Source organism: Fukomys damarensis, unplaced genomic scaffold, assembly GCF_012274545.1.
Source record: "Fukomys damarensis isolate Sample0158 unplaced genomic scaffold, DMR_v1.0_HiC HiC_scaffold_26, whole genome shotgun sequence".
Taxonomy (NCBI): domain Eukaryota; kingdom Metazoa; phylum Chordata; class Mammalia; order Rodentia; family Bathyergidae; genus Fukomys; species Fukomys damarensis.
In genome coordinates, this window is record NW_022900938.1 from 3,899,135 (window position 1) to 3,924,998 (window position 25,864).

The following is a 25,864-nucleotide window of genomic DNA, read 5'->3' on the forward strand; positions in this document are numbered from 1 at the left end:
ATGTCTCAAAATTAAAAAAAAAAAGTTGAGGATATAGCTCATTGTGAAGGCCCTGGGTTCAATCTCCAGGACCACAAAACAAAAACAAATTTTTACTATGAAGCGTTTAGTCTTCTGTCAGAGTTGCTATCTGTTCAGTGTTGCGAATCTGTTGCTGTTAAACTGAAGAGTGGTTGTGAATTTGGAAAATAATACAATTTCAAATACGGTTTCAGGTTCCTGATCCTTTTTATTCCTGCCTGCCGGAGTCTTAGCTTTGTTCTGAATAATGCTCATTTGTTGCAACACATGTTTCCTCACAACAATTGCGCTTCAAACACAGCCCTGGAATTCTTGTGGTATTAATGCCAATTATTAATGGAATAGTTGTGGTTAGTTGGGGTGACTCACAGCCCCTTATGTTCTAGGAGGTGCATTTCATACTTCGCCTCATCCAAACCCCCCACTGCTCACTCTCGGTCAGATTTCCTTCTCCTTTGTTCTGTTTTTGCTCTGTTTTTGGTCTGCTTGCTAGAGGCACACAGTGCCATGCTGTTCTTGAGTTCCTCCTGCATGGAAGTAGTAACATATCACTGTCACGGCAGGTGGAAATTCAGCATTTTTCTTTATTGCTATGATGATAAAAGATTGTGACTGCTGTAGAATGCAGAGCAGACACGCCTGTCCCAAAGTCCTGTGCCAGGCAGAGCAGAGGTGGCTGTCCGCGGGGAGAAAGCTCTGAGGCCTGGCCTGGTTGTGTCTGTCCCCTGCTTTCTCTCACCGTGGCCCCGACCTACTTTTTGCAAAATGGAAGCATCGACCTCACCCAGAAGTAAGCAGGCTGCTTCTCTTGGCCGCAGTCCGGGGAATCATCTGCCACCTGCCTTTTGGGGCTTCACAGCTGTAGTTCCTGCTGAGTTCCATTGTCACAGCCGAGCCCGCCTTGCCATGGCGCATCCTCGGAGGGCGTCTCACAGCTGCTCACAGCGAGCTCAGATGCACACGCTGCACATGCCGTGGTCCGGCTTCCTTCACCCCAGCGGTGCTGGAGGCTGTTGCAGAGCCCTTGGCATCCTGCCCTACCCCCCCTTTCTCCCTGGCTCTGATGGCGCCACGCCCTTGCGGTCCTCTTCCATTTTTCCCTCTCCCCGGCTCCGACACCCTGCAGCCTCCCTTGCCGGTCTGGGCCCTGCCACGTGGCGGTGGACGTGGAGAGGTCCCTTCACCTGCCCACCTCCACGCCCTCGCCTCCTCTGGTGCTCACTGGCCCTCTCCTCTTGGGTGTCTCCCGGGCGCCTCGGGATCGCATGGCCAGGGCCAAGCTCATCTCTCCCGGATCTACAGTGATGCCACCCGTGTGTCCGCCTCCGTTACTGTGCTTTGCTCCCAGCCTCTCTCACCAGAAGTTGGGGGTGACCCTTGCACGGGGGTGGCCGGTGCGTGGGACCCATCGTCCTTCCCGCCTCGGACCCCATCCTGGGCGTGGTTGGCTAACGGCACCGCTTCTCCGCGTGAGGCCCGCAGGGCTCTTTTGCCACCCCTGTTTTCGGAGCCCTCTCCACAGCCTGTCCCAGTAAACCACCCACTGATTTCTCACTAGCTCCCAGGATCATTCTCGATTTGTCTTCTCTCCCCTCCTCATCACAGCCCTGCTGTTGTTTATGCCCGGATTACTGAAGTGTCTGTCGGTTGGTCTCTACCCCATTTTAAGTAACCGGGTTCGCGTGACTCTGGAGGACCTGCCGGTGTGGCAGCTCTCGCATCTGACCCTGTCGTCCCCACTGCTCCCAGGGACCACTCCAGCCTCTTTAATGCTGCCCCTGCCGCTGGAGAATTCTGCCCTCGGCCCTTGCATCTGTCCAGGTTATTCTCTCCCCTCCATTCTTTCTCCTATACTTCCTTCTCATTCGTTCCTTTTTTATATCTCTATCTTTTAAATATCCTGAAGGATTTAGTGTTAAGCGTCCTCGGCAATGCAAAACTTTCCCTGAATCCCCAAGTCAGAGTGAGGTCCGTGTGTTTGTTCTGACAGTTCTCTGTACCTTTATTGCATATGAGTTGTAAGCATATCTACACTGTGTTCTCTTTACCGCCTTATATCCCTTCCCTGCTGTGTCCAGTGTATTAGGTCACCATGAAGAGGCCTGGTGCCTAATAAATATTTAGAACAAACCAAACAAAACGACCCTTGGAATTGAGCTGAGGGAAGGGAAATAGCAGAGCAGCTATAGCAAATTAGTTACACCACCTTGCAACAGGGCACCACCTCATGGAGATCCTATCTCTACAGTAAAAAACAAGGGGAGGGTAGAAAGAGATCCTGCGCCTTACTGTCTTTAGAACTGTAGAATAAGAACCGTGAAAAAAAGGGTGGTGTTTGTGAACATGAGCCACAAAACCTCATCTTTTAAAAAAGGGAAAACATTTTCCTATGAATGAATCTAATTTCTCATTCTTTATAGCTGAGTAGTATTTCATTTTATAGAAAAACCACATCTTCTTTATCCAGTCTCCTACTGATGGGCAAATAGGCTGTTTCGAAGTTATAGCTATTACAAATTGTGCCGCTATAAACATGGGTACGCATACATCACTGTGATATGATTCTTTTAATTCTTTTGGAAAGGTACCCAGCAGAGGGATAGCTGGGTCAAATGGAACCTCTAGTCCCAGCTCTTTGAGGTATCTCCATATTGATTTCCACAGTGGTTGCACCAGTCTGCACTCCCACCAACAATGGAGAAGGGTTCCTTTTTCCCCACAAGCACACCAACATTTGTTATTGGTTGATTTCTTAATAGCAGCCATTCCCTGTGGGGTGAGGTGGAATCTCAGTGTTGTTTTCATCTGCATCTCTCGAATGACCAGTGATGTGGAACATTTTTTCATATATTTACTTGCTGCTTTTACTTCTTTGTCTTAGAAATGTCTGTTCATTTCAGATGACCATTTTTGAATCGGGTCTTTATATTTGCGGGGGATGATTGTTTTGATTTCTTTATATATTCTAGATAAGAGCCCTTTGTCTGAGGAGCAGCTGGAAAAAATGTTTCCCCACATTGTAGGCTGTCTTTTAGTTCTGTTGATGGTTTCTTTTGCAGTGCAGAAGCTTTTTAGTAAGATGAGATCCCAGTTGTTGATTCTTTCTGCTAGTTCCCGTGCTACTAAGGATTTGTTCATAAAGTCTTTTCCTATGCCAGTGTCTTCAAGAGTTCTGCCTAACTTATCTTCCAGCAAGCTTAGTGTTTCTTTTTTAGTATTTAGATCTTGAGGATATACTCCTAAGTGAAATAAATAAGTCACACATGTGTAAATACCAAATAGTTTCTCTGGTGTGAAAAACTATAATGGTACTTAAGATCGTAGTGATATAATTGACAATGTGAAATAGGAAGAAAGGGTCTAAAGATGTAGGGAAAGTGGGAAGGGTAGGGGAAAGGGAATAAGGGAAAAGAAAAAAATATGAGAAAATGAGAAAATGGAAATAAAGTGTTTGTAAATGAGGAGGGGAGGAGGGGGTGAAGGGAGGGCAGGGACAAGGGGAAAAAATGAGAACCAAGACCTGTCATGTAAAGGTACAAGATCCCAATGATGAATGTAACTGTACTGCATACCTAAAATGTACCAATAAACTCAATGAGAGAAAAATAAATAAATAATAATAAAAAAAGAGAAAACAGAGTTTAAAGCATATTATAGAAATATAAGGAATCTCAGATTGGGAGAACAATATTTAAGGGGGAATAACATAGCCAGAAAAGCATATGGAATTCCAGTCATCAGCCCAAGCTCCAGCTGGAGATCTGGGACCAGCTGTGGGTGACGGTGTCCCTAGCAGCTGCTCTGCATCTGAGTACAGAAAGGGGACAGACTGAGCAGTCCCCGTGGCCGTTTATGTATCCGGGATGTTAAAATCGCTGCCAGGCTTGTGAATTACTTCACTGCTTTGGCTCCTAGGCTTGACTGAGGACATTTCAGTAGTCCCTGCCTCTTAAAACGTCTTACTCTTACTGATTTTGGTCCCTTCCTCCACGGCGAATCGTCGAGCATCCCTATTTCTGTTGGTCACCGCAGTCTGTGCGATCTGAGCGATCTCGAGTACCTGGACGAGGAGTTCCACCAGAGCCTGCAGTGGATGAAAGACAATGACATCCATGACGTCCTGGACCTCACGTTCACCGTGAACGAGGAAGTGTTTGGCCAGGTCTGTGTGACGCTCGCCGGGTGTTCCTGGCCGCGATTGCTGGAGGCCAGGGCTGGTGGGAGCTGAACCCATAGCTCATGTCGGGTGCTTCTGTTTGGCTTTTGGGGTGATTGAAACACAGGGTCACACTCAATCATAAGATTTTTGGTTTCAAGGATTATTCTGACGCCAACTGCAGTTGAAGGTGTTCTCTTTTATAGATTATAATAAGGCTTCAAATGTTGTAAGCAGCCTTCCTCTCATATCCAAACAAGATGTCCACAGAAGATATGATAACACATACCTTGTGTATTACTATGCTCGTATTACTGTGTAATGTATTACTGTGCTCGTAGAGAGTGCGGTCTTTAGCAGTCCGTGCTGTCCTAGACTTGAGTGTGAAGTTACTGGATTGGCGTGTGTATTTAGTGCTCATTCAGATTTCAGAACCGAAATGGACTGTTTTGAGACTGGGGAAATGTACACAGTATTTTGGAGAAGGCTTAAAAACACCACTTAAATTGGTTTATTTCAAAGTTGGTAGAAGTGTAGATGGAAAAGTTGTTTTGGCAGTTATACTAGCTCTTATAAAACACTAACATTTGGCTTGTTTTCTGCATTTCATATGTTTTGAAAAATAAGGTCGTAGTTGTGTTTGCTTACATAGACCTTCAATATTGACTCTCCAGATGTAGTTGATCTGAGTCTTAGAGGAATTTGTGGACATCCAGACAGCCGTGGGTGTGCGGGCCCAGTTCCTCCACATGTACAAGCTTGGGGCCTCACCAGTCCGCGTTGTGTTCTGAGCCATCCGTCCTCAGACTTCAGCTCCCTCCCTGGGTGGGGTGGGGGCAGGTGGCAGTGCTAGAACTCAGAGGTGCTGCCTTCTGTTTAGTTCTCTTAATTTTTAATCTCAGATTACTGAACGAGAATTAAAGCCAGGGGGTGCCAATATCCCGGTGACGGAGAAGAACAAGAAGGAGTACATCGAGAGAATGGTGAAGTGGCGCATCGAGAGGGGTGTGGTGCAGCAGACCGAGAGCCTGGTGCGCGGCTTCTACGAGGTGAGGACGCCCAGCCCACACAGGTGTGGCCAGGACCGTCTGTCCATCCTCCAGCACTTCCCTTGTGTGGAGCGTCCCATCTCCTACCCTGATGACTCTTTTAATTTCAAAAGTCCAACTTTTCCTCCATATTTCAAAAGCACACACATAAAAGTTTACTGCCCTTGTTACAAGAATCCGCTGAGATGAATGCTAGGCCGCAACTGCAAGGAGCATTTGATGCTTTCGTGACACCAATGTTGAAATCATGACTCTGACTTGGGCTTAGATACAGTACTCAGGTCTCATGCTCTGTCTGTGAAATAGTTGAGGGCCAGGCCGGTGGTCACGTGTGTTCCATGTGACTTTTTCTGTAACATTGTTAGATCTTTTTTGAAAGCAGAAAGTGAGTACTTTCATCCATGGTCAGATATAAAACAAGACTTCCCCATCCGAGGCCTAACCTGCTGAGCTTGAGGCAGATGGAATCCAGCATCTCCCGGGTGGTACAGCCATGCGCTGAGCAGATTCCGCTGTGAGCCTCCTGCCCATGTTTACAGAGCACTTCATGGTGTTTTGGTACTGAGCTGGGTGCCCCGTGACCCCCCAGACTCCCTGTGCCTCCTCTCCCAAGGAAGCTTAGTGACTGCCTGTATTTCTCGGGGTGCTCCCTCCGTGCCCTGTCTTCTCTTCATCCTGCAGGTAGTGGATGCCAGGCTAGTCTCTGTGTTTGATGCAAGAGAACTGGAGCTGGTCATCGCAGGCACCGCGGAGATAGACCTGAGTGACTGGAGAAGCAACACAGAATACAGAGGAGGTGAGCTTCGCCTCAGAGGTGGCTGGGGTTTAGGTCCCAGTTACGGGAGGCGCAGCTCAGCATGCTGGTATGGGCACAGGACAGACAGACAGACACACCCTATTCACAGGTCTGGTGCTCCCTCCCCAGGACACAGGGAGAGGAAGACTCCCCGCTGTCCCAGCTGCTCATCTTTGAGGGTGGGGCTGTGCACCCCACGTAACTCCTCACTGCTGGGAGGCTGGGAGGCAGTGTGTCCGTGGGACACTCACTCGCTTCTAGGTGCTGTCACTGAAGCTCCAGGCCTGACTCCACCTGTCTGTCACTCCGCCTTCATTCTGAAACTCAGGCTGAGCTTCCTCTGGCCCACTGACCTACTCACCCTTTGCAGCTCATAGCTGACACCTGCCTGGGAAAAGACACAGTCCTCGAGATTGGACAAGTACATTGGTAAAGCCTAGCTAAACTCAAGTGTGAAAAGGAAGCTGTCGCAAGTCAGTTTTGGTGGAAATCTGTGAATAAGTACAGATTTTCATTTAGTAACTAGGAGCAAAGGTGTTGAAGTTTAATTGTTTCATCTGGGACCTAATGGGAAGCAAGGATTACTTTTGTCTAGTAATTTTAAGTGAGCATACACTTTCTGGGAATTTGTTGCATACTAGAAAGTCTTCAGAAACACAGCAGAAGTTCCAGTTGTCTTCTGGTTTGGGTTCTGTTTTTAACTCGGAATAGAAGAGGTCACCAGTCGTTCTGAACTTGAACAGCCACACATACACTGCCCGCATGGAGGACAGCCACTTAGCAGGGCAGACTGAGAGCGCAGGTCTCCATTAGCTCTGCCCTGAAATAGCTCAACAGCAGTGACCACAGTGGGCTTACGAGTCTGGCTGAAAAAGCAGCCTAACGCCTGCGTAGCTTTGCCTTTGCCCGGCTGGGCTTTGCAGCCTCCCGTGGGTGCGGCTGGCCCTGCTTGCCGCATTTCTCTCATAAGTTGTATTAAATCGCAGTCATAATTGCTGCTATTTCTGAAGCTCTTTTGCTACAATGTTCTCCACTTGGCCCCGCGTCTACTCCTTATATAGCTTTGGTTTTTATAACTTCGGTGACCAGGCTGATTTCACTAACCTGCATGTCATTTCTCGATAGGCTCCGTAACTTAGGTTTTGCCATAGATACTGCTTGTTGTTCCTGCGGAAATTCTGGAGGCAGCGCAGCACACCCAGTCAGCCCCTGCGGATTCACGTGCGTGGTGTAGAGCTGTGTCGCCCACTGACGGGTCGAGGCCGACCCAGTGGAGCTGTAAACCTCACCACATCTTACCGCCGCCCAGGAGCGAGCAGAGCAGGGGCACCGTCCTCGGCCGCCCCCTCGTTGGCACTGCCTGGCGGAGCAGCTGCACTGCACTCCGCTCACTGGTGTTGATCAGCAGTTGTGGGTGGAGAGTTCGAGGTGACGCTCGGGCCTCCTCCTCCCGGGAGGTTCCGCATAGGCAGCAAGGGCGATCCTTCACGTCCGGTAGCACGAATGCTCCAAAGCGCCAGCCGGCGCACTTAATTCTTAGACAAGAGCGAGCGCTGCCCATGAGTTCCAGATGGTTCAGTCTGGACCAGAGACAGGGCAGCAGCCATGAGTCCCCCTGAGCAGCCAAGCTTTGCTCACCTGGCACTCGGGTCTCAAGGTAAAGGAGACACCTGGGGTCCTACGGCTACGGAAACAGTGAAGAGATAGCCAGAGTAGAGCAGTTTCTCTCCGGGCGACTGGGCCTTAAAGCTTCTGTGCATATAAACTATGGCCAGGCATGCATCTGAGTCACTGATCGCACCTAAATCCGTCAGCCTCCAAAAGGTCCTAAGATTCCACAGCCTTGGCCCACCTGCAAGATGATACTTCTGACGTTTTATTAAATTCTGCTAAGCTATGGAATGAAAGTAAAATTTGGTTGATGATTGGTTAGAATTTTTTGGTTGAAGGAATTAAAGGTCACTTTTTCCTTTTTATTAATAAAAATATGAAAGTAATTTGGTTTTAAAATATGAATATTATGTGTAGCTTTCAGTTCTGTTTTTCTTTGTGTAAACGACTTGTTTAATGTGTCCTTCCTTTACCAGTAGCCTACTGAGGGTCCATTTCTTTGACTTGGTTCCCCCAGGCTCAGCACAGTGCTTGGCACAGTGGTAGCAAAAGTTACTTCTCACATGAATGACCAAAACAGGGAAGCTTTTCCAGGAACAGCTGTTGTGTTTTTCCAAAATGAAAACGTCAGTCGTTTGTTGTTCTTCTTGCCGCTAGTTTTCCTTCAGTGACCACTAAATGAAAGCAGAGATCTCTTGGTTTCGTTCAACTTTGTTTTCATGTAACTTTTTACACCCCTAGGATCCTACTTATACTGCTGTTCCTCAGTCTGACATTAGAGAATCCAAGATGATGCCTTCTGTCTGAGGGGTCTTTCATTATGTCCCTTGTGGATGAGCAGTGCAGAGTCAGTGTAACGCGGCTTTCTCAATTGATTTGCTAGGGTACCACGACAATCATATCGTAATCCGGTGGTTCTGGGCTGCCGTGGAAAGGTTCAACAATGAACAGCGACTGCGGTTGTTACAGGTGAGGTGTCAATGTGCACCCTTTCCGTGCCGCGATACTGTTGTGGGAAGTGTCTGCTTTAATAATTTCTGATCGTTCTCCATAAATGCACACCATGTTTATCTGGAAGTGGGGGACACCACGTTTCCGGCCTCTTCCGATCGCACGGTTCTTTGCCGCAGAACTGCGTGGACCCCTGCCCCAGTGGAGGCATTTCCTGAGTGGTCCCGGGGTCGGCTCCAGTCCAACCTATGTCCGCAGGAGAGTCGGGTCCCTTTGGTGTGAGGCCCAGGGACCTTTGTGGCCAGAAAGAGATGCTGTTCGGTCCTCTGAGGGCCCCGGCTCCTGAGGCCCTTCTCCGCATCATCTGACTTCTGTGAAGTAGGAACACAGTGACCTTCAGGAACACTGATACTTTGGTCACTGTTCGGCTTCTGCAGGGCACTTGCTAGTTGGCTGCAGAAGTGTCACATGAGGAGCCTCTCGGACTCCCAGGCAGTAGCCTGGGCCCCAGCTGCTTTGTGTGAAGGGTCTGGACTTCAGATTCGCAGGCCCAGAAACTCAGTTTTTAAAAAATTCGTCCCAAGTTGATGAAGGGCTGATGCTGAGTGGTCTTGGGCTCCTTGCTTCACTGACCCTACCCACCTCGTGAGAAGGTACCTGGCTGCACAGCGGAGCGGGCCTGCTGCACGGGGTCGCTGTTTTCTGTGAGCCCCCAGAGCCCCTTTCCTCACGTCACCAGCTCTCCACTGTCCGTCAGAGCACTACCGCCTGGGGAGGGTTTGTACCTCTGCCCTCACTTTCTCCTCTCCTCTGGGTTGACAGTTTGTTACGGGCACATCCAGCATTCCCTATGAAGGCTTCGCTTCTCTGCGAGGGAGCAACGGCCCCAGAAGATTCTGTGTGGAAAAGTGGGGGAAAATCACGGCTCTTCCCAGGTAAAACAGGAAATAACTTTTCTTTACTGCCACTGCAGGTCTCTAGGGAAGACCTCAGCATATGCTGTTTATATTTTATATTAAAAGTTTGAAGGTATAGAAAGTTTTTAAAATGAATTTCTCTCTAGGACTTTCCTACATAAAGGGAAAAAGAAACAAGATCTCCCCAGTCAAATTTAAAATATCTACATCTACATCTCAAAACAGAGCAGGCCAGGGCATTAGGTGTCTCTTAATTCTTGCCGGACTTTTGTTAGCATTATTAACTAAGTAACATTAGTTATCATAGTTGCCACTTTCATCTAGATTTCGCAGAAGTTCTACTTTAAGTTTATGATGATTTAGAATCCCTACAGGAAAGATGACCAATTTGTCACTAAAGCATATTAAACACTTGCGTATGCCCTCTGCTTCCTCGGCTCCTGTTGTGCACCATGAGTCCATGCCAGTGCTCTCTGTCCTGGATTCTCTTCATAGCAAGAGCATACATTTCCTTGGAGTGGAAAGAAATGGCTTTATTGCTGCTACTAATAAATGCAGGAGGCCGGTAAGGTAGGATTTGTAGGGAAAAAAACAAAACAAGTGTTTGAGGTTGAGTGGAGATGACCAGAGCTGGACGAAAGAAGAGCACAGGGAGAAATGGAATTTCTTTCCATCCCAGCCAGCAATAATACTGCAGACGTTTTGAAGTAAAGGGGTCTCAGATTACCTCTAGCCTTATTGCTAATAATACTGTAACTGGCAATCTGGAGAGGCTGATGAATATTAAGTTCTCCAAAATGCCCAGGAGAAATGGCTTTGAGAAAGCAGCTATATCAGTGGAATAAGGTGATATTAATACCAAAGATGGCATCATGCATGAGGTCAAGTTCAACTAACCTTGAAAAATCTAGCAAGTTTTTCTTTTTTTTTTTTTCAGCTTTAATTGAGTTTATTGGTACATTTTAGGGATACAGTACAGTTACATTCATTGTTGGGATCTTGTACCTCTACATGAAAGGTCTTGGTTCTCAATTTTTCCCCTTACCTCTGCCCTCCCTTCTTTTTAGCAATTGCAAGACACATCTACATCTCAAAACACAGAGCAGGCCAGGGCACTAGGTGTCTCTTAATTCTTGCCGGACTTTTGTTAGCATTATTAGCTAAGCAACATTAGTTATCATAGTTGCCACTTTCATCTAGATTCTTAAGAATTGTGTCCTTAGTGTCAACAGATGAGCAGTCAGGGGCTGGGACTGAAAATGTGACCCTGCCTCAGCCACCTCCTTATTGTTTGGCACCTCAGTACGACAAATCTGGGCGGTTACATTTCCATTATATAAAGAACTATTCCCTTTCTGTATATGCTTGGATAATGGGTATTTTCCCTCTTTAACGCATTCAGGGGGTGATCCAAATATGCATTGATTGTTTAAACTTTTAAACACAATCACAGTAAAAGACATCTTGCCATTCACCCCCTCCGAATGCCCCCCTTCCCTTGAACACACCCTGTTGTTCCTGCCACTTCTGAAGCAGCTCTGGAGGCCTCTTTCCTATGTGTCCTTACCGAGTATCATCAGAGGAACGCACACTGCTGCCCAGTGCCATCCGATGGAAGAGAACTTGAGAAAACATGATGCTGTGTCCTCATCCACCTCAGTCACCAGACTGGCACCGTGCAACTTCAGACTCTTCCCCAAAGTCAAATGACATGGAAGGAAGACATTTTGAATTAATTCAGGGCCTCGGGGCCTCAGGAAGTAGCACTCCAGAGCTGCTGCAGGAAGGAAGTGTCAGGAACGGTGAGATGAGTGTGTTCATGGCGAAGGGGAGTATTTTGGAGGGATTCGTGGCAGTGTGTTTTACTGCAATAATTATTTTTCAGTCTAACATTCACCATAGTTATCAATCATATCTTATATTTGCATGTCAAGAGTAGATTTAAACCATCTCAGTTAAGGCTTTTAACTCTTCTGAGAAACTTAAGAATTAGCATCAAAGACACAGAAGAGAGCAGATTGTGTCACCTTTCTGTTGAAATTCATTTTTTTAAAGCCACTCAAGTACAGTATGTGGAATAAACTGTAACAGTTCATAGGCCTGTCAGCTGCTTATATTTAATGTCAGGAGTTTTCACAAAACCTGGCAGGTGAAAAGGGTAACTTGGTACAGCCTCTGTCTCCTTGTTCACCTGTGCCTGGCAGTTCTGAGCATTAAATGCGGTCATTCACAGAAAACGCTGTGGTCTCTGGCCTGAGTAGGGACCCACGTGGTGGCGGCTGCTGGTGTGATTTCTGTCACCAAGATACAGAGTCGCCCTTGGTGTACCGGAAGGAGCGTAGGGTTGGGAATTTGGTACCTGGCTGTCATGTCCCTCTGCCTCCAGCTAAGTCAGAAACTGTTAAGATCCTTGATCTTGAAGCTTCAGCTCTCTTAGCTGTAGAAGGCCAGGAGCATCTGACAGGTTTGGTTTAGACCAGAGTGCTGCTAGGGAATCTCTGCCTGGGCTGGATTCAGATTTCTCCTCCCCGGCAGCCACAGGAAGCTGGTAAGACGCTGACTCCGACTCACTGCAAGAGTGATGCCCTGGGCCTTGGGCGGAGCGTGCACGCCCTCGGGTAACTGGCCCAGGCATCTCTTCCTCTCTTGGTGGAGTCCTCGCTGGTTCTCCATTCTAGTTGTCCCCGATCGTAGCCTTCTATGAGAACAGACGGTATTACCATGTCTGTAAAGTGGGAACGACAGTGTCTGGAGCGGAGTGTGTGTGATAATGGAGTGAGATGACATTTCAGGGGACTTTCGGAGTGTTTTACTCTTCTTAAACCTTTTACCCTGAGTCTCTGTAGGCCAGTAGCTGTAGTTCTTTGCTAAAATGTGCTCCACAAAAGAGCGTATTTGAAGGAAATGATCAGAAGAACTTGAGAGCACTGGTAAAATTTGCATAGCCCGTAATGAAGTCTGGGGATCTTGGTGGAAAGGGTATCTGTGAGTTCTGGTCTGAGGGACATTTTCAGGTCCCCAGTTCCCTTTCTCCTTCCACCAGAGCAGATGCATGTGAACCATTTCCCGCACCTTCCTGATGTGTGTGGGCTGCAGAACGGAAGGGCTGGTTTTCCTTAAGCTCCTGTCAGCCCCTGGGTGTCTCCTCCTCCTAAGAGCAACTGTGTTTCCTGTGTAATATGTGACCATGTCTGTGCGCGCGAAGAGACGGAGAGCGGCGCCCTTCGTACTCTAAGGAGTGTGGCGCCTCTGTGACATGGAGCGTGGAAGGGCTTTGGGGAGGAGGCGGGAGCCTGGGGCGTCAGAGCCCGCAGGGAAGCGTCTCGGTCCTCGGTGACGTGGCACATGTGGGGCCTTTCAACCTTCCGTGCGAGCGGATGAGTCTCACCCTGCCCTGAGCTCCTACTCTCATGTTGTAGCCCCGAAGTACACAACAGTACGTGTGGTTATGGCTGAAGCCAGCACAGATGGAATCCATGGCGCGCTTCTTTGTCTGTCTTCTGCCATAATAACGTGACTGGAGACCCAGCCAAGAAGAAGGGGCGGGCCCATGGGCGTCTCCACGGAGACCGGCGGCTGGGCCCCTCTGCTTGGCAGCTGGTGTTGGTTAGCAGTGTCTGTGTTTCTGTAGGACACTTCCAACCTGGTGCCTTCGAGGGCTCTGTGCGAAGAGTAACGTACAGCATCTGCCCTTACACAGCCCCCCAGGGCACTCACGGCCGGGAGACACGCGGCTCAGGAGTCGCTGGCGGGGCTTGCTCTGGGCAAGCGAAGATTGTGCCAACTGGGGAAAATGCAGATTTTTGAAGAGGTCTGTGTCTGGAGATTATGGTGAATGAAATGCTCACCCAAGTTAAGAAATAACTAACTATGAAATAGGTATCTCAGGGAGACAGTTTTTTTACTGCAGGATAAAACTTTAAAAAAAGATAAAATTATTCTTTACAGCCTTTTTTAAAGCTCCACTTTTTATTTTTGGTTTTTTTTTTTTTTTTACCGGGGATTGAACTCGCGCTTGGGTTTGTGCAGATTTTTGAAGAGGTCTGTGTCTGGAGATTATGGTGAATGAAATGCTCACCCAAGTTAAGAAATAACTAACTATGAAATAGGTATCTCAGGGAGACAGTTTTTTTACTGCAGGATAAAACTTTAAAAAAAGATAAAATTATTCTTTACAGCCTTTTTTAAAGCTCCACTTTTTATTTTTGGTTTTTTTTTTTTTGGTACCGGGGATTGAACTCGGGTCCTTGCGCTTGCGAGGCAGGCCACCGAACCACTGAGCTAAATCCCCGGCTCCACTTTTTATTTTTATTATAAAAAGAAAATGTTCTTTTACAAAAAGAAGCATATGTACGTGTTATAATAAGTTAAGTATATGTTTAAAAGTATACAATATATCAATCAAAAGTCAGTGTCTGAGACAAACTGCTAGCGTTTCCACTTATTCCTTCAGGCACCCACCCACATTGGTGCACACGCATGCACACGCATTCTTAAACCGAAGGGCAGTGGCAGTGCATAATGTGTCTCAGTGAACAGATCGTGTACATCATGTACATCAGCAATCATGAACACCTTCCCACGTCATTCGACTTCGCCCTACAATAATTTAATTTTTCCTTCTTTGGTACAGAGAGCCTTAGCTGCTATCAGAGTGAGATAATAGCTAGTGAATAGGAAAACAACTGAGCAGTTCTTTTCTCAATTAAAAAGAAAAAAGCTGGGTGAAATGGCTTGTGATGCTTGTGATCCTAGCCACTCAGGAAGCCGAGGCAGGAGTGTCACAAATTCAAGGTCCAGACAACTTCACAAGACCTCGACTCAAAATTTAAAACAAAACAAAAATGTAAGGGCCAGGAATATAGTTCACTAGTAGAATCCTTGCCTAGCACACGTGAGGCCCTGGGTTCGGCCCTGGTCCCTCCGAAGAAATAGTCAGAAAGAAGGGTGAGCCCCAGGAGGACTCTGGTGCTGCCTGTGCCCTGTATTTGCCCTGAGGCAGCCCCCTTGGCCTCCGCAGATCACCACCATCTGCCTGTCAGCAAGATGGCTTTTAACGGGAAGGGCGATGGGCAGAAGATCCCCGCCCTGGTGTTCTCCTCAGCCTGCTCTCTGACACAGGGCTGGCCCATTGCCATTCTCTCCCCTCTGTCCACCCGCTCGGTTGTGGGTAACAATAATATTGAGAATTTTTGCTTGGTTCTACCATTGAATCAACACGGAGTAACAAAAATCTACCAGAGATAACTCATAGTATGGGCGTATTTATCATAAAAACACATCACATCTACAAAGGGACTCTTTGGTAAAAAGTAAAGCAATTGGAAGAACTGGTGAATGTTTAATGGAATGAAAGGAAGTTTACCTCCTCCTTAAACAGAGGAGAGGAGAATCCAAACCCAACCACCTGTCTGGCCTCGAGAGCAAACTCAGGCATACTTACAAGTGGGTATTTGTGGGTGACTGTTAAATAAGCTCTGCCTTTCCCTGTCCTCAAGAACGGAGCAGGTTTGGGCTCATCTCTTCCCCCTGCCTGGTCCACACCACAGCCACCTGGTCTACCCACCATGGGGTTCCTTCACCCACTCGGCAAGCATTGTGAGCTTCTGAATGCCAGGGTAACCTCCTCCCTCCCTGGTTATACCCTCCAGTGGCAAAGATAAAAATCTAAACTCCTTTGCGAGTGCTTCTGGGTGGGGTCCTGGCCATGCCTACATTCCAGCCTTGACACAGATCTCCTGACTGCTGCCAGCTGTCCCTCCATCTCTGGACTCATTCCTGCTGGGTCATCTCTGCTTGGGCTGCTCTTCAGAGGGCTCATTTTGGTACCCAAGGACCCAGCCTAGGACCTAGGGGTCCTCAGAAAGCTCCATTTCGCTCCTTCTCCCTCCTTATTACACAGGACTCACACTGAGTCCGTGTTCCATTCCCAGCGTCCTTGTGGGGCCACCTGTCTCACTGTAGAACAGGACCCCCTGGGTGCAAGGACTCTGATTAAACTCAACTTTGTCCCTAGCACTGAGCCCACTGCCTTGCGCTCAGTAATCACTGTTCTTAGCAAATTCTTAAACTGGAGGGATGACTTTGGGCCAGTCCAGGTGGGTTACCCCCAAATTTCTTTAGCATCTGTATCCTCATCTGAAAAGCCGAGGGTAGATTGTACTCACATTACAAAGTCGTAAAGATTTGACAACACATGCAAAATGCTTGTAGCGAAGCCTGGCGCATCACTGTATAGATGAACTGCTAGGGTTGATTCTAAAGTCAAGCCTGGGGCTAGCATGGTATCTAATAATCTGGTTGTGTGAAACATGTGCTGTAGCCCCCAAGACACTTACCTTTTGTTTGCACTCCCAAGAGTGCCTGTCCTTCCTATTGGAAAGGGTATGTTCTGTCTTCTCCCAGAGCCACACACAGCTAAGCTGCCTGCCCAGCAGGAAAGTTTTCCTCTGCTCAGCACAGATATGGGGACCCGGCTGTGGGAACATCCCACCCTGTGTTTATGGGTCCGGGTTCATTTCCACTAATGCAGCTTGGTGAGACGCATTGATAGATCGGCCTCCCCAGCCAGCCCGTAGATACATTCTTGGTGCAAAACTTTGTGAGAAATAGCAGTTGGTCTTACTCCATGTGGACCTTAAAGTACAGGGATGGGAGTGTTAGGTAGAGAGGCACATGCAGATAGCCAGCATCACTGGCCACCAAATGGTGTGAAAGCCAAGTACTTGGAAATTCCTGTCCCTTAATCCTCACTTACAGAAGCCCCACTGAAGTCCCTAGGAAGCCAGAAGCGTCTGTGACCAAGTCTTAGCCAGAGTCCCTGCTCTGAACCTTGCAATTTGTCTAGAAGTTAGCGGGTTAGAGATAATGAACATTGTAAACAAATTCCACAGTTCTTTCCGTCAGCAGAGCCACCTAGGCTAATGAAACCGCCACTTACTACTTTCCTTGAATCTTACCACTTGTGCGATTGCTGACCTTGGATTTGCCGTGCCCATCACACCTCTGCCCGTTTCCATAGCTGCGGTCTGGCTTCAGGGCCACTCTGCCGTCTGCTCACCTGGTGCCTGAGCTCGTAGGAAGGGTCTGTGCAGTGTACCTGGTTTCCCCATGCGGCACAGCAGCCCCAGCCTGGCTCCTGTCACCTGCACACGTTTGTTTCCTGACACCGTCTCAGGCCTCTGTGCCTTCTGCTGTGAACATCCTCCTCACCGCTGATCCAGAAGAGCCCTGCACTACTTAAGTCCTTGCAGCCTTGGCCCGATCATGCCTGGCTCTGCCCCACAGAGCAGACTTGTAACTCCTGTGTTAGTGATGTCTGCGGAGCTACTAAGAGCCCACAGGACCTTTGGGATGAGTTGAACAAGGTGGCTCAGTCTTCTGGAGAAAAGCAGCCCCCCGGCAAGGGTGCAGGGTTCCTGAAGCACAGCCAGAGGGAGGTGGGCCTCAGTGCCACAGCTCAGGGCCACGCCCAGTACAGAGGGAGCGCAGGCTGCACAGCCTGCAGGGCGCCTGTCGCCTGTGTGTTTTGCTGCCGGAGCATAAATAACCTGAGGGCCGAGACCAGACTTTTCCTCCTCATCTGCAGGAGCTGCCTTGATGCTTGGCTCCAGTATCCACCGGGGTCTGCTCTGTAAGTGGAGGAGTGAAGGAAATGGTGCGCAAGTTGGAAAATTAAGCTTTATTCATCAGAGCACTTCCTACAAAAATGATAAGTTTTCACACGAAGTGAACTCTGTAATCGTAAGGTAATCGTAAGAGGTCCTGTAAGTGAGAGCTTGGCCTTTGTGCTCAGAAGAAGCTCAGCTCTGTCAGCTCCAGCATGGGACGACGGCTAGAGCTGTGGGTGCACAGGAACCTCTAAGACACCTGTGAACACAAAACACACTTTTAGACAGGTCAGATTTGGACCTGCCAGAATCAGGATAGGAGTACACAGAGAAATCTTCACCTTGACAAGTGCTGCATTTCCAGGCTCTCTGGAGCACTTCAAGCATTGTTTTTTATTAATTGCTCGGTGAAGAGGTGGAAATCTGAAAGAAAAACTGAAATCTGAAGGGTTACCCACCACTGCCAAATGAAAAATAAGAGAGCGCTGACACTGTCTACATTTAATGCAAATAGAATTTGTTTGGTGCGAAGACTATTTCTTGGACTACATCTACTAGATAGGGCCCATGTTTTTCTCCTTCCCTTTCTCACTCTTACTTTAAAATCTTGGCTGTCATCTCCTCTTGCTCTTATGTTGTGGATGCTTATACAGAAATCACTTGTGGGAGAGTAGGGGCTAAATGAACAAGTTATTCGTTCACATACACAGAGAAACACATTGACCAATGCACCAATCTGTGGAAATGTGGACGAGGTTGTGGTGCTTCTGGCTTGCTGAATTTGGAAAGCTGCCTCAACCGTGTACAGGAAGAACAAGGGGGTGAGCCTGTGAGCGCCTGGTCAGCATTCAAAGAACCCAGAAGTCACCGGGAAATCTATTGGGGAGACCAGATGTCTGCTGGGCCTCTGAATCTTCCTGTTTGACGCCAGGATGATTTCCCAGAGATGGGTTCAGACGTGTCCCAGAGTGGCTCTAGCTACGTGGATTAAAACGAGGCAAACATCACCAATTCAGTGTGGCTGGCTTTAAGGGTCTGAAAGGTGTTCTTGGACAGAGACCATATAGCTGGATGCACTTGGCTGCTGATACCAGCATAGCCCAGTGGCCTTCCTGCTGTTTGTAGTGGTTTTCTTGGGACTTGGAATGGGGCAGGATGGGAGTGGGGGGTGGGGGAGGGGTCAGGCCTCAGTGGATTTTGTTTTGTTTTGCTTTTTTCTCCCTTCCTGTTTTTGGCTCATATAGCAAGCTGATGGTAAATGTTGAGCAATTTATTTAACCACACTATTCCTCAGCTTCCTTATTAGCAATGCTGTCTTGTTTATAAGCAGTTGTGAAATCTTTGCAAGCACACAAAATGTTGGTATGAGTACCCAAAATAGAGGTCTTGTTTCTAACCTGCTTACTATCTTTCCAGTGGTGGCAACTGCCCACATCAGACTCGTTTGGAGCGGTGGTTACAGTGCAGAGCCCTGGCCGCCCATACCACATGGTCTGTGCGTGGCTGGTTGTTGGATGCATGTCCTCAATCTCAGCACCAAGAGGCCTGAGCCCATGTGGGCTGCATAGCCAGACCCTGGCACAAAACAGATCTCCTCAGGTGAATCTGATGCACTTGGGAGTATCACTCTGAGGGCCTCTGTTTTTCGGTAGCCCTGAGATTGAATTCAGATGGTTTAATCACTTTTTTAAAAAAATTCCCTGGTGTCTCCCAGGATTTGCTGGACTAACCCAGTTGTGACTTTTCCCTGGAGCTACTGCACATTGTGATTCATTTGTTCCTTAAAAGAAACACCTTCAGCTTATTTTGACTTTCCTGTCCTTGGAATGTAGGTGACCTGGAGGGATATTGAGGACTCAAGGTCCCTAATAGTGGGTGGCATGAAATGAATATTGCAGCTTCCCGAGAGAAAAGCATGAAGTGGGGGTGCAGTGCACCTGCTGCCTGCTTTCCGACAAGTGCTGGGCTTCCCCTAGGAGCCCCGGGCTCAGCTCCTGTGATTTGACCACTGATTTGTTTTTGACCCTGGGAAAACCAGTCAGTCTTTCCACCAGTCCCGTCCCCCCGCCACCTGTGCAGTCTGCCCTGTCCCTATTCTCCAGACCCAGTTCCCAAGGGGCCACATGCCCTGCAGCAGGGGCGCGTACCAGGCAGTGGTGGCCCTGGGTCACGGACAGCAGCCACCCTTCCGATTGGAGAGAAGCAAAGAGGGGCCCCTTCCTTGGGGCTCAGAGCTGGGCAGGGTGCACTGGCCCGTGGGGGTGCTGGGGGGTGCTGGAGGGTGCTGTGGCTGCCGCAGTGCTGTCAGAGGGACTGCAGGGGACTGCAGAGTTCAGGTCTCTCTGCTCCCACCTGGGAGAAAAAGACAGACCCGACTCCAGCCTTGCCGACCTGCCCAGCCCGGGACGCGCCTGACCTCATGGCGTTGCCACCCCCTGGGCCACCTCTCCTGGGCGTGTCTCGATCTCCAGCCCAGTTACTAGTTTTTGTGTTACTGCAAAACCAATTAAACTAATTATACAAGCACAGCGGCTTGCACAACGCATGCTCATGCCTCGTTGTCCACTGGGCAGGTGCCCGGCAAGCTTGAGCCATCGGCGCACCCGTCCCTGCCCGGCGTCCACGTGTCAGCGGGGCCTCCCTCTCCCTCTGGGCAGGCTCTGGGCAGCCACAGGGCTCACGAAGCTTTCTTCTCCCAGCCCAGCAGTGGATCTCTGCAGGGCAGCACGCAGACTAATCAAGACACAATAGAGGCTCTCGGAGATTAGAGGATTTTGTACCCACAGAGATGGCAGTTATAAAAATAAGAATCTGAAAGACAGACAGAAAAGTGTTGGCGAGGATGGGGAGGAATTGGAACCCCTTGCACTGCTGGGGGAGGTGTAAAATGGTGTGGCTGCTATTGATGAGAGTTTGTGGCTACTTAAAATATTAAAGCAGCATTGTGTGTGATTCCATAACCCCAGAACAGGGAAAGCAGGGACTCAAAACATGTACCTTCATACCCACGTTCATAACAGCATTATTCACAGCCTCCAAAATACAGAAACACCCCATGGATGTGAACTGATGAATGGGTAAAGAAAGTGTGATATATACACCCAGTGGAATATTATTCAGCCTTGAAAAGGAGGGGAAATTTGACCCCATGCCTCAGCATGCACCTTGAAAACTATACTAGGTGAAATAAGCCAGGCACAATGGCACAATGAACAAATATGTTAACATTTCCACTTACATGAAGTGTATCAGAGTAGTAAAAATCAGAGAAAAGTAGAAAGGTTTCAGGGGCTGGATAGGCAGAGAAACGAGTTATTGTTTAAGGGACACAGAGTTCGAGTTTTGCATAATGAAAAAATTCTAGGGGTAGACAGGGGTGGTGGCTGCTGAATGGTGTAAACACACTAAATGCCACCACACTGCATGTTTAAAAATGGTTACTGTGGTAAATCTTACACTGTACATTTTACAACAGAATCAGTAAAGAGATGGAGAAAAACGGGCCAAGGAGATGAACAGGAAGAACAGAACAGGCAGGGTACAAGCGAGCAGGCTGGGAGAAATGTTCAGTGCTGCTCGTCAGCAGAGATGGAAATCTGGGAGTGACACGGAAGGCCCGTCTCTCGTGCAGTGGGCAGTGGGTGCTAAGGGTCCCACAGAAAGTCTGGCCTAGGGTTCGGGTCCCAACACATCCGCCTGTCTGCTGCTGCTCTTCACCTCCCTGGAGCAGGTGTTTATTCTACTCCAGTGCTTCAGACAGCAGGTTCTGAACATTCCTGGTCCCTCCTCCCTCCCTCCCTCTCTCCCTCCCCCTCTCTCTTCTACCCTCGTTGATTGTTTAAAAGGAGAACCTTTTCCTTGAGGCCCAAGCTTGGGTTCTCATGTAAAGAGGGACACTGAATGCAGGGAAATTCAGTTCTGAAATGTTTATTGTACTAACATGGCTGGTGAGACGAGTGTGTGTGTCACGGTAAGCTGAGCCATCACTGTCCCTGTGCCCTAAGCATGGCCGTCTTCCCATTCCTGTGTCTAAGGAGCCACGTGACCACGCACCTGCTTCATTATCTCTTTATTGTCTCTCGGTTTCCACGGGCCGTTGTTATCACGGTAATTTATTGAAGGCAATTAGAGCTGGTCTTTTGCATGACAGGGAAGTGTAGCTAACAACTATCTATTAATAATTAGTCAGAGTCTGAGCAGGCGTTCCTATTGAGCCTATTTATGTTATTTTATTTAATGTTCACACCCTTCTTAGACGAGTTGTATAACTGCCCTCTTAAGAGGCAAGAACACTGGAACTCCGGACTTTCAGAACTCAGCCCAGCCTAGGGCCATACCACCCTGAACACGCCTGATCTTGCCTGGTAACTCAGCCCAAGGCGCACAGCTCTATGGTGGAGCCGGAATTCAAACCCAGCTCTCTCCAGCTCCGGAGTTCTGAGCTTCTCACGGTGCTGCATCACAAATAGGAATGCAAGTTACACTTATTTCGTGAACAAAAGTGACTGATAAGAGTAAATATTTAGACATGTTATTTTGTAGCAGTAACCTGTTGATCATAGTTCCTGAAATTTCACATCACTCCAGGAGTGTTTTAAAATCTCACAATGCTTTAGCTCCAGCAGCCAGACTGCTACATGCGCAGAACAGAATGCATCCTGTTCCGTGTCAAAAGTGCAGATTTGCTCCCTGATAAGATGTACTGTTTGTAAACTATTTTTATTGTGATTCAGGTGCAAATAACAGGAAACCATATTTTTTTCCTATCTTGGCACAAGGGTAGGTATTTCTAAAGAATACTTCATGCAATGGCGATTTAAAATAGTGCATTTTTCTGCACGGTGAATGGGGAGGAGACAGATCCTAGCATGAGGTTCAAAGTAACAATGGCCCACTGACTTGGACCCTGACGTCCAGCCAGGGGCTTTCCCAGGCTCCGAGCCAGGGCCGGTTGAGACACTGGTGAGCGTCCCTGCCAGAGAAAGCAGGCCATGCCTAGCCTTGGAGAGGCAGCCAGGAAAATTGCTGATGCGGGAATGGTGACTCTGCCTGTCTCCAAGGTTCTTATAGCTTTAAAAGAGGGTCTAACACCAGAGGAAAAAGAAAACAAACAAAACTAAACTTGCTTCTGTGGCTCATACACAACAAATAATACATATGTTTGAAATGGTTATGAGAAAATGTAAGGAAAATAGCACTAAAATATTTTCTTTCTTAAAAGAACTCAGTCCTGTGTTTTCTTTTTGGTTTTTTGTTGTTTTGTTTTGGTACTGGGAAGTCGGGTCCTTGCACTTGCAAGGCAGGTGGCAGAACCACTGAGCTAAATCCCCGGCCCAGTCCTATGTGTTCTTAAGTCAAAATATTTTGAGTTTTTCCAAAAGGAGTGTGAATATTGGCGATGATCAGATATGAAGATGAGGGCTGGGGATTTAGCTCAGCGGTTCTGCTGCCTGCCTTGCAAGTGCAAGGACCCAAGTTCGATCCCCGGTACCAAAAAAAAGAAAAGATATGAAGATGAAAGAGAAGCATGCGTGCACACACACACACACACACACACACACACACACACACTTCCCCTAACTTGGCCTAACTCCTGCTGCTGCTTCCCTTTGCAGAGCTCACACTTGTTTTAACCGCCTGGACCTGCCCCCGTACCCGTCCTTCTCCATGCTGTACGAGAAGCTTCTGACAGCCGTGGAGGAAACCAGCACCTTCGGACTTGAGTGAGCGTAAGCACAGAGCCCAGCTCTTTGGGGCCTGTGATTCCGAGGCTGGCCACCAGGAGAGGGACGGATGGACACACGGATGTCGGAGCCTCAGAGCAGGTTCTCTCCAGAGCAAGGCTGAGCCCGTCGCTCCCGGATCACACACCCTCACACTCCGGATTGGCTGTGCACCTTCTTGCAAGGATTTGGGTGAGCTTGATGCCCAGGGAACAACACAACAGTCTTTCAATCAACAGTTCTTGACTGCCAAATGTTTTCCACTCCTTACACTCCAAGACCAAGACGAACCTGTCCGTGACCAGCTCCCTGGTAATTTCTGCGGATTCAGGAGAATCTTGAAACTTACCCTTGAATGTGGTTCAAGCCAGACTGGCAGCACTTGGCCCAATCTCCAAATTAGTGCAAGTTTATTAATATAATAAAAAGTGTATTTCCTGAAAGTACATTGATTTAAGCCCTGAGTTACAGTGGAATATTCATTTTTGCTTGTAAGTGTCTGCATGGTGCACACTGCAGGTTTTAGCTCTTCACGGGACACAAGCAAACTGGAACACACGGCAATATAAGGTAACTGAAGATTTGCAATAAGGTGGTTTGTGACAATGTGTACGCAAGTGGTATGTGTGTGATGACTGCTGAGGACAACTGATGGTCCATGAATTACTGAGGACAGATTCTATGCTTTATAATGCATGAAAACAATTTTAAAATAACTAGCAATTAATCACAACCTATCAGGAAAATGTACACAGTGAGTTCTGTTTATTTTTGATAGGTTCATTAATGTTCTTTATGATGTATATAAGAACCTCCCATCACCCTGTGTGTATTCCCTTTCCATTGACATGTTCCATGCTTTCTTGGGCATCATGCTAGTCTGCATCCTTTTAAGCACTCTCAAGGAAAAAAAAGGGCCTTTTATTTTTATAAAGGTTAAAAAAAATTCCCGAAATATTTTGCACCGAATGTACCAAAGCCGAAGGGACATTACAATGTGACTAACAGCAGCTGTTCCATCACCTAACAGTGTAATAGAAACTAGCTTCCAATCAGACCTCCCTCACAGTGCCATGTCAGCTACTCCAAGGACTGTGCATCTCAGTAATAACTTTTTAACACTCACTTTATGTGATAGTGTGATACGCATTTATTTAAAATGCATTAGACTCTTTTTTCCATCCATCAGATACTTTCCAGGATGGCGTTTAATACAGATATTTCGTATTTCCCCTCTGCTTTTTATTTGTACAGCACCCTTAAACATTAAGCCCAGTTAGGGAGCCGTCAGGAACACGAGAGATCAGCTCTCTCTAGTAATAAGAACTCCATTTTCCCTCATCATTGAAGACACCACAGATCGAAACCCCAGCTCTATATTTCTAAGCCTGCGTTTTCACTGATGTGTAATTTTCTTATTATATCGAAAAACAATTTTTCTATGGTATCACAAAAACTGCATGACATCACTGATCTTCTGCTTCATTTTATGAGAGGGTATCCTTCATTTTAATTGTTTTGGGGGGTTTTTCCACCCATGGTTTATCCCTTGGTTTACGGCCATAACTAGTCAAGACACACAACAGAGCAGAGTTAGACACAGGCTGTGGAAGCAGTGGGTTGACTTGTTGGCCAGCCCTTGGTCATAGGTGCGGTGGGGACGTTTGTCTGAGAGCCACAGGTATAAGGAGCTGCAGAATTCCGGTGGTAGGTGCTGGCCATCCGCACCTCAGGGAGGTCCTCTCCATCGCTTGATCAGAGTTTTGTAAGAACTGACTGATCTCTGGTTAGTGGTGCTGGGCTTACTATTGGCCCTTCAAAGGAAAGATGCCCGTGACACTGTTCCTCTACTAATGGCAGATAATACGGTGGGGGAAATGCTCTAAAAAGTAAAGTTACAGAAATCTGGAAATGAAGATCTATCTGTATGCAGTAATCGGGCCAGGAAAAAAATGGACAGAGGGTAACTTTTAACTGAAAATATTAGTTTGTACTTACAGATCATGAATACAACTATATAATTTTGCAAATCATTTTTACTTGTTTGTATTTTTTCATTATAAGGAAAAAGAGTATAACACTAACATGCTTTTTTTAAAGAGAAAAATCACATTTTTGATGTCTCAGAAGTGGCATTCTCTAAACAGCTGATATGAAAGTTTACTTTTCTTTTAAAACGAATAAATTCATAGACCATGTTAGCTTTTATTTGGTTTGAGAAATTTTGTTACTCTGTGTCATACTTCTAGGTAAGAGACTTGAAATAAAATGTATCTCTTGAATTATTTCTAACAAATATATTTCTTTATTAAGGCATCCAACTTCTCAAATAACAGCTCTCTTTAATGTATGCAGATGTTCTTAATTAGTAGAATCATCTAATTGACACTGTTCTCAAAATTGGGAATTAGCAAGATGTACTTAGCCTATTAGAAAACCCTGATAATCTATAACTCTTCAATAGTAAAACAAAAAAGCAACCAAAAATAACTCTGAAATATTAAATACACTTCCACAGGATAAATTAGACTTTCATATACTCCACAACTAGAAATATCCGTAAGTAGGTTCTGGACCATGAACCCAGACAAATCACTTGGCTTTTGGTCCTGTATTCCTTAAGAAATCCATAAGTGATGCTCCTCAGGCTCTACAAGACAGTCAGGCTGTGTCACAGATGTCGGGGGTGCCTCAGGGGAGAGCAGGAACCCCATTGGCATCTCCTGAGTCTGTTAGCTGGCTTGCTGGGGGTTACAGGGTGCTAAACCTGCCCGCAAGGAGCTGGCAGTGGGTAGAAAAGACACCAATGCTCCAGAAAAAGCCCTTCAATAAAAGTTTTCAGTTCTGCAGTCAAGGGATGAAGCGTGAACAGCCTACCCATCTGGTGCTCCAATCAGGCAGGGCTTCATTTATGGGACAGAGTGTCTAACGGAGACTGCCTGAGTGCTGCTTCTGTGGGTCACTTAGGGCATGGGACAGTGTCCTGGCCCGGGTCAAAGCCCGGAATATTTATACAGAGTAGCGTGGGGG

At 47.4% G+C, this 25,864-nt stretch overlaps 1 protein-coding gene across 1 annotated transcript in view; it reads left to right on the forward strand.

Annotated features, from left to right (window-relative positions):
* Hecw2 (HECT, C2 and WW domain containing E3 ubiquitin protein ligase 2) overlaps window positions 1-22,948 on the forward strand; it is a 320,103-nt gene extending 297,155 nt beyond the window's left edge. Inside the window, exons 24-29 of the mRNA XM_010631993.1 lie at window positions 4,054-4,183; window positions 5,080-5,226; window positions 5,908-6,022; window positions 8,517-8,602; window positions 9,407-9,519; window positions 22,727-22,948. Of these exons, the coding sequence (XP_010630295.1) occupies window positions 4,054-4,183; window positions 5,080-5,226; window positions 5,908-6,022; window positions 8,517-8,602; window positions 9,407-9,519; window positions 22,727-22,838 (703 nt within the window). The 3' untranslated portion in view covers window positions 22,839-22,948. The remainder of the gene's footprint in view (window positions 1-4,053; window positions 4,184-5,079; window positions 5,227-5,907; window positions 6,023-8,516; window positions 8,603-9,406; window positions 9,520-22,726) is intronic.
* The last annotated feature ends 2,916 nt before the right edge of the window (window positions 22,949-25,864 follow it).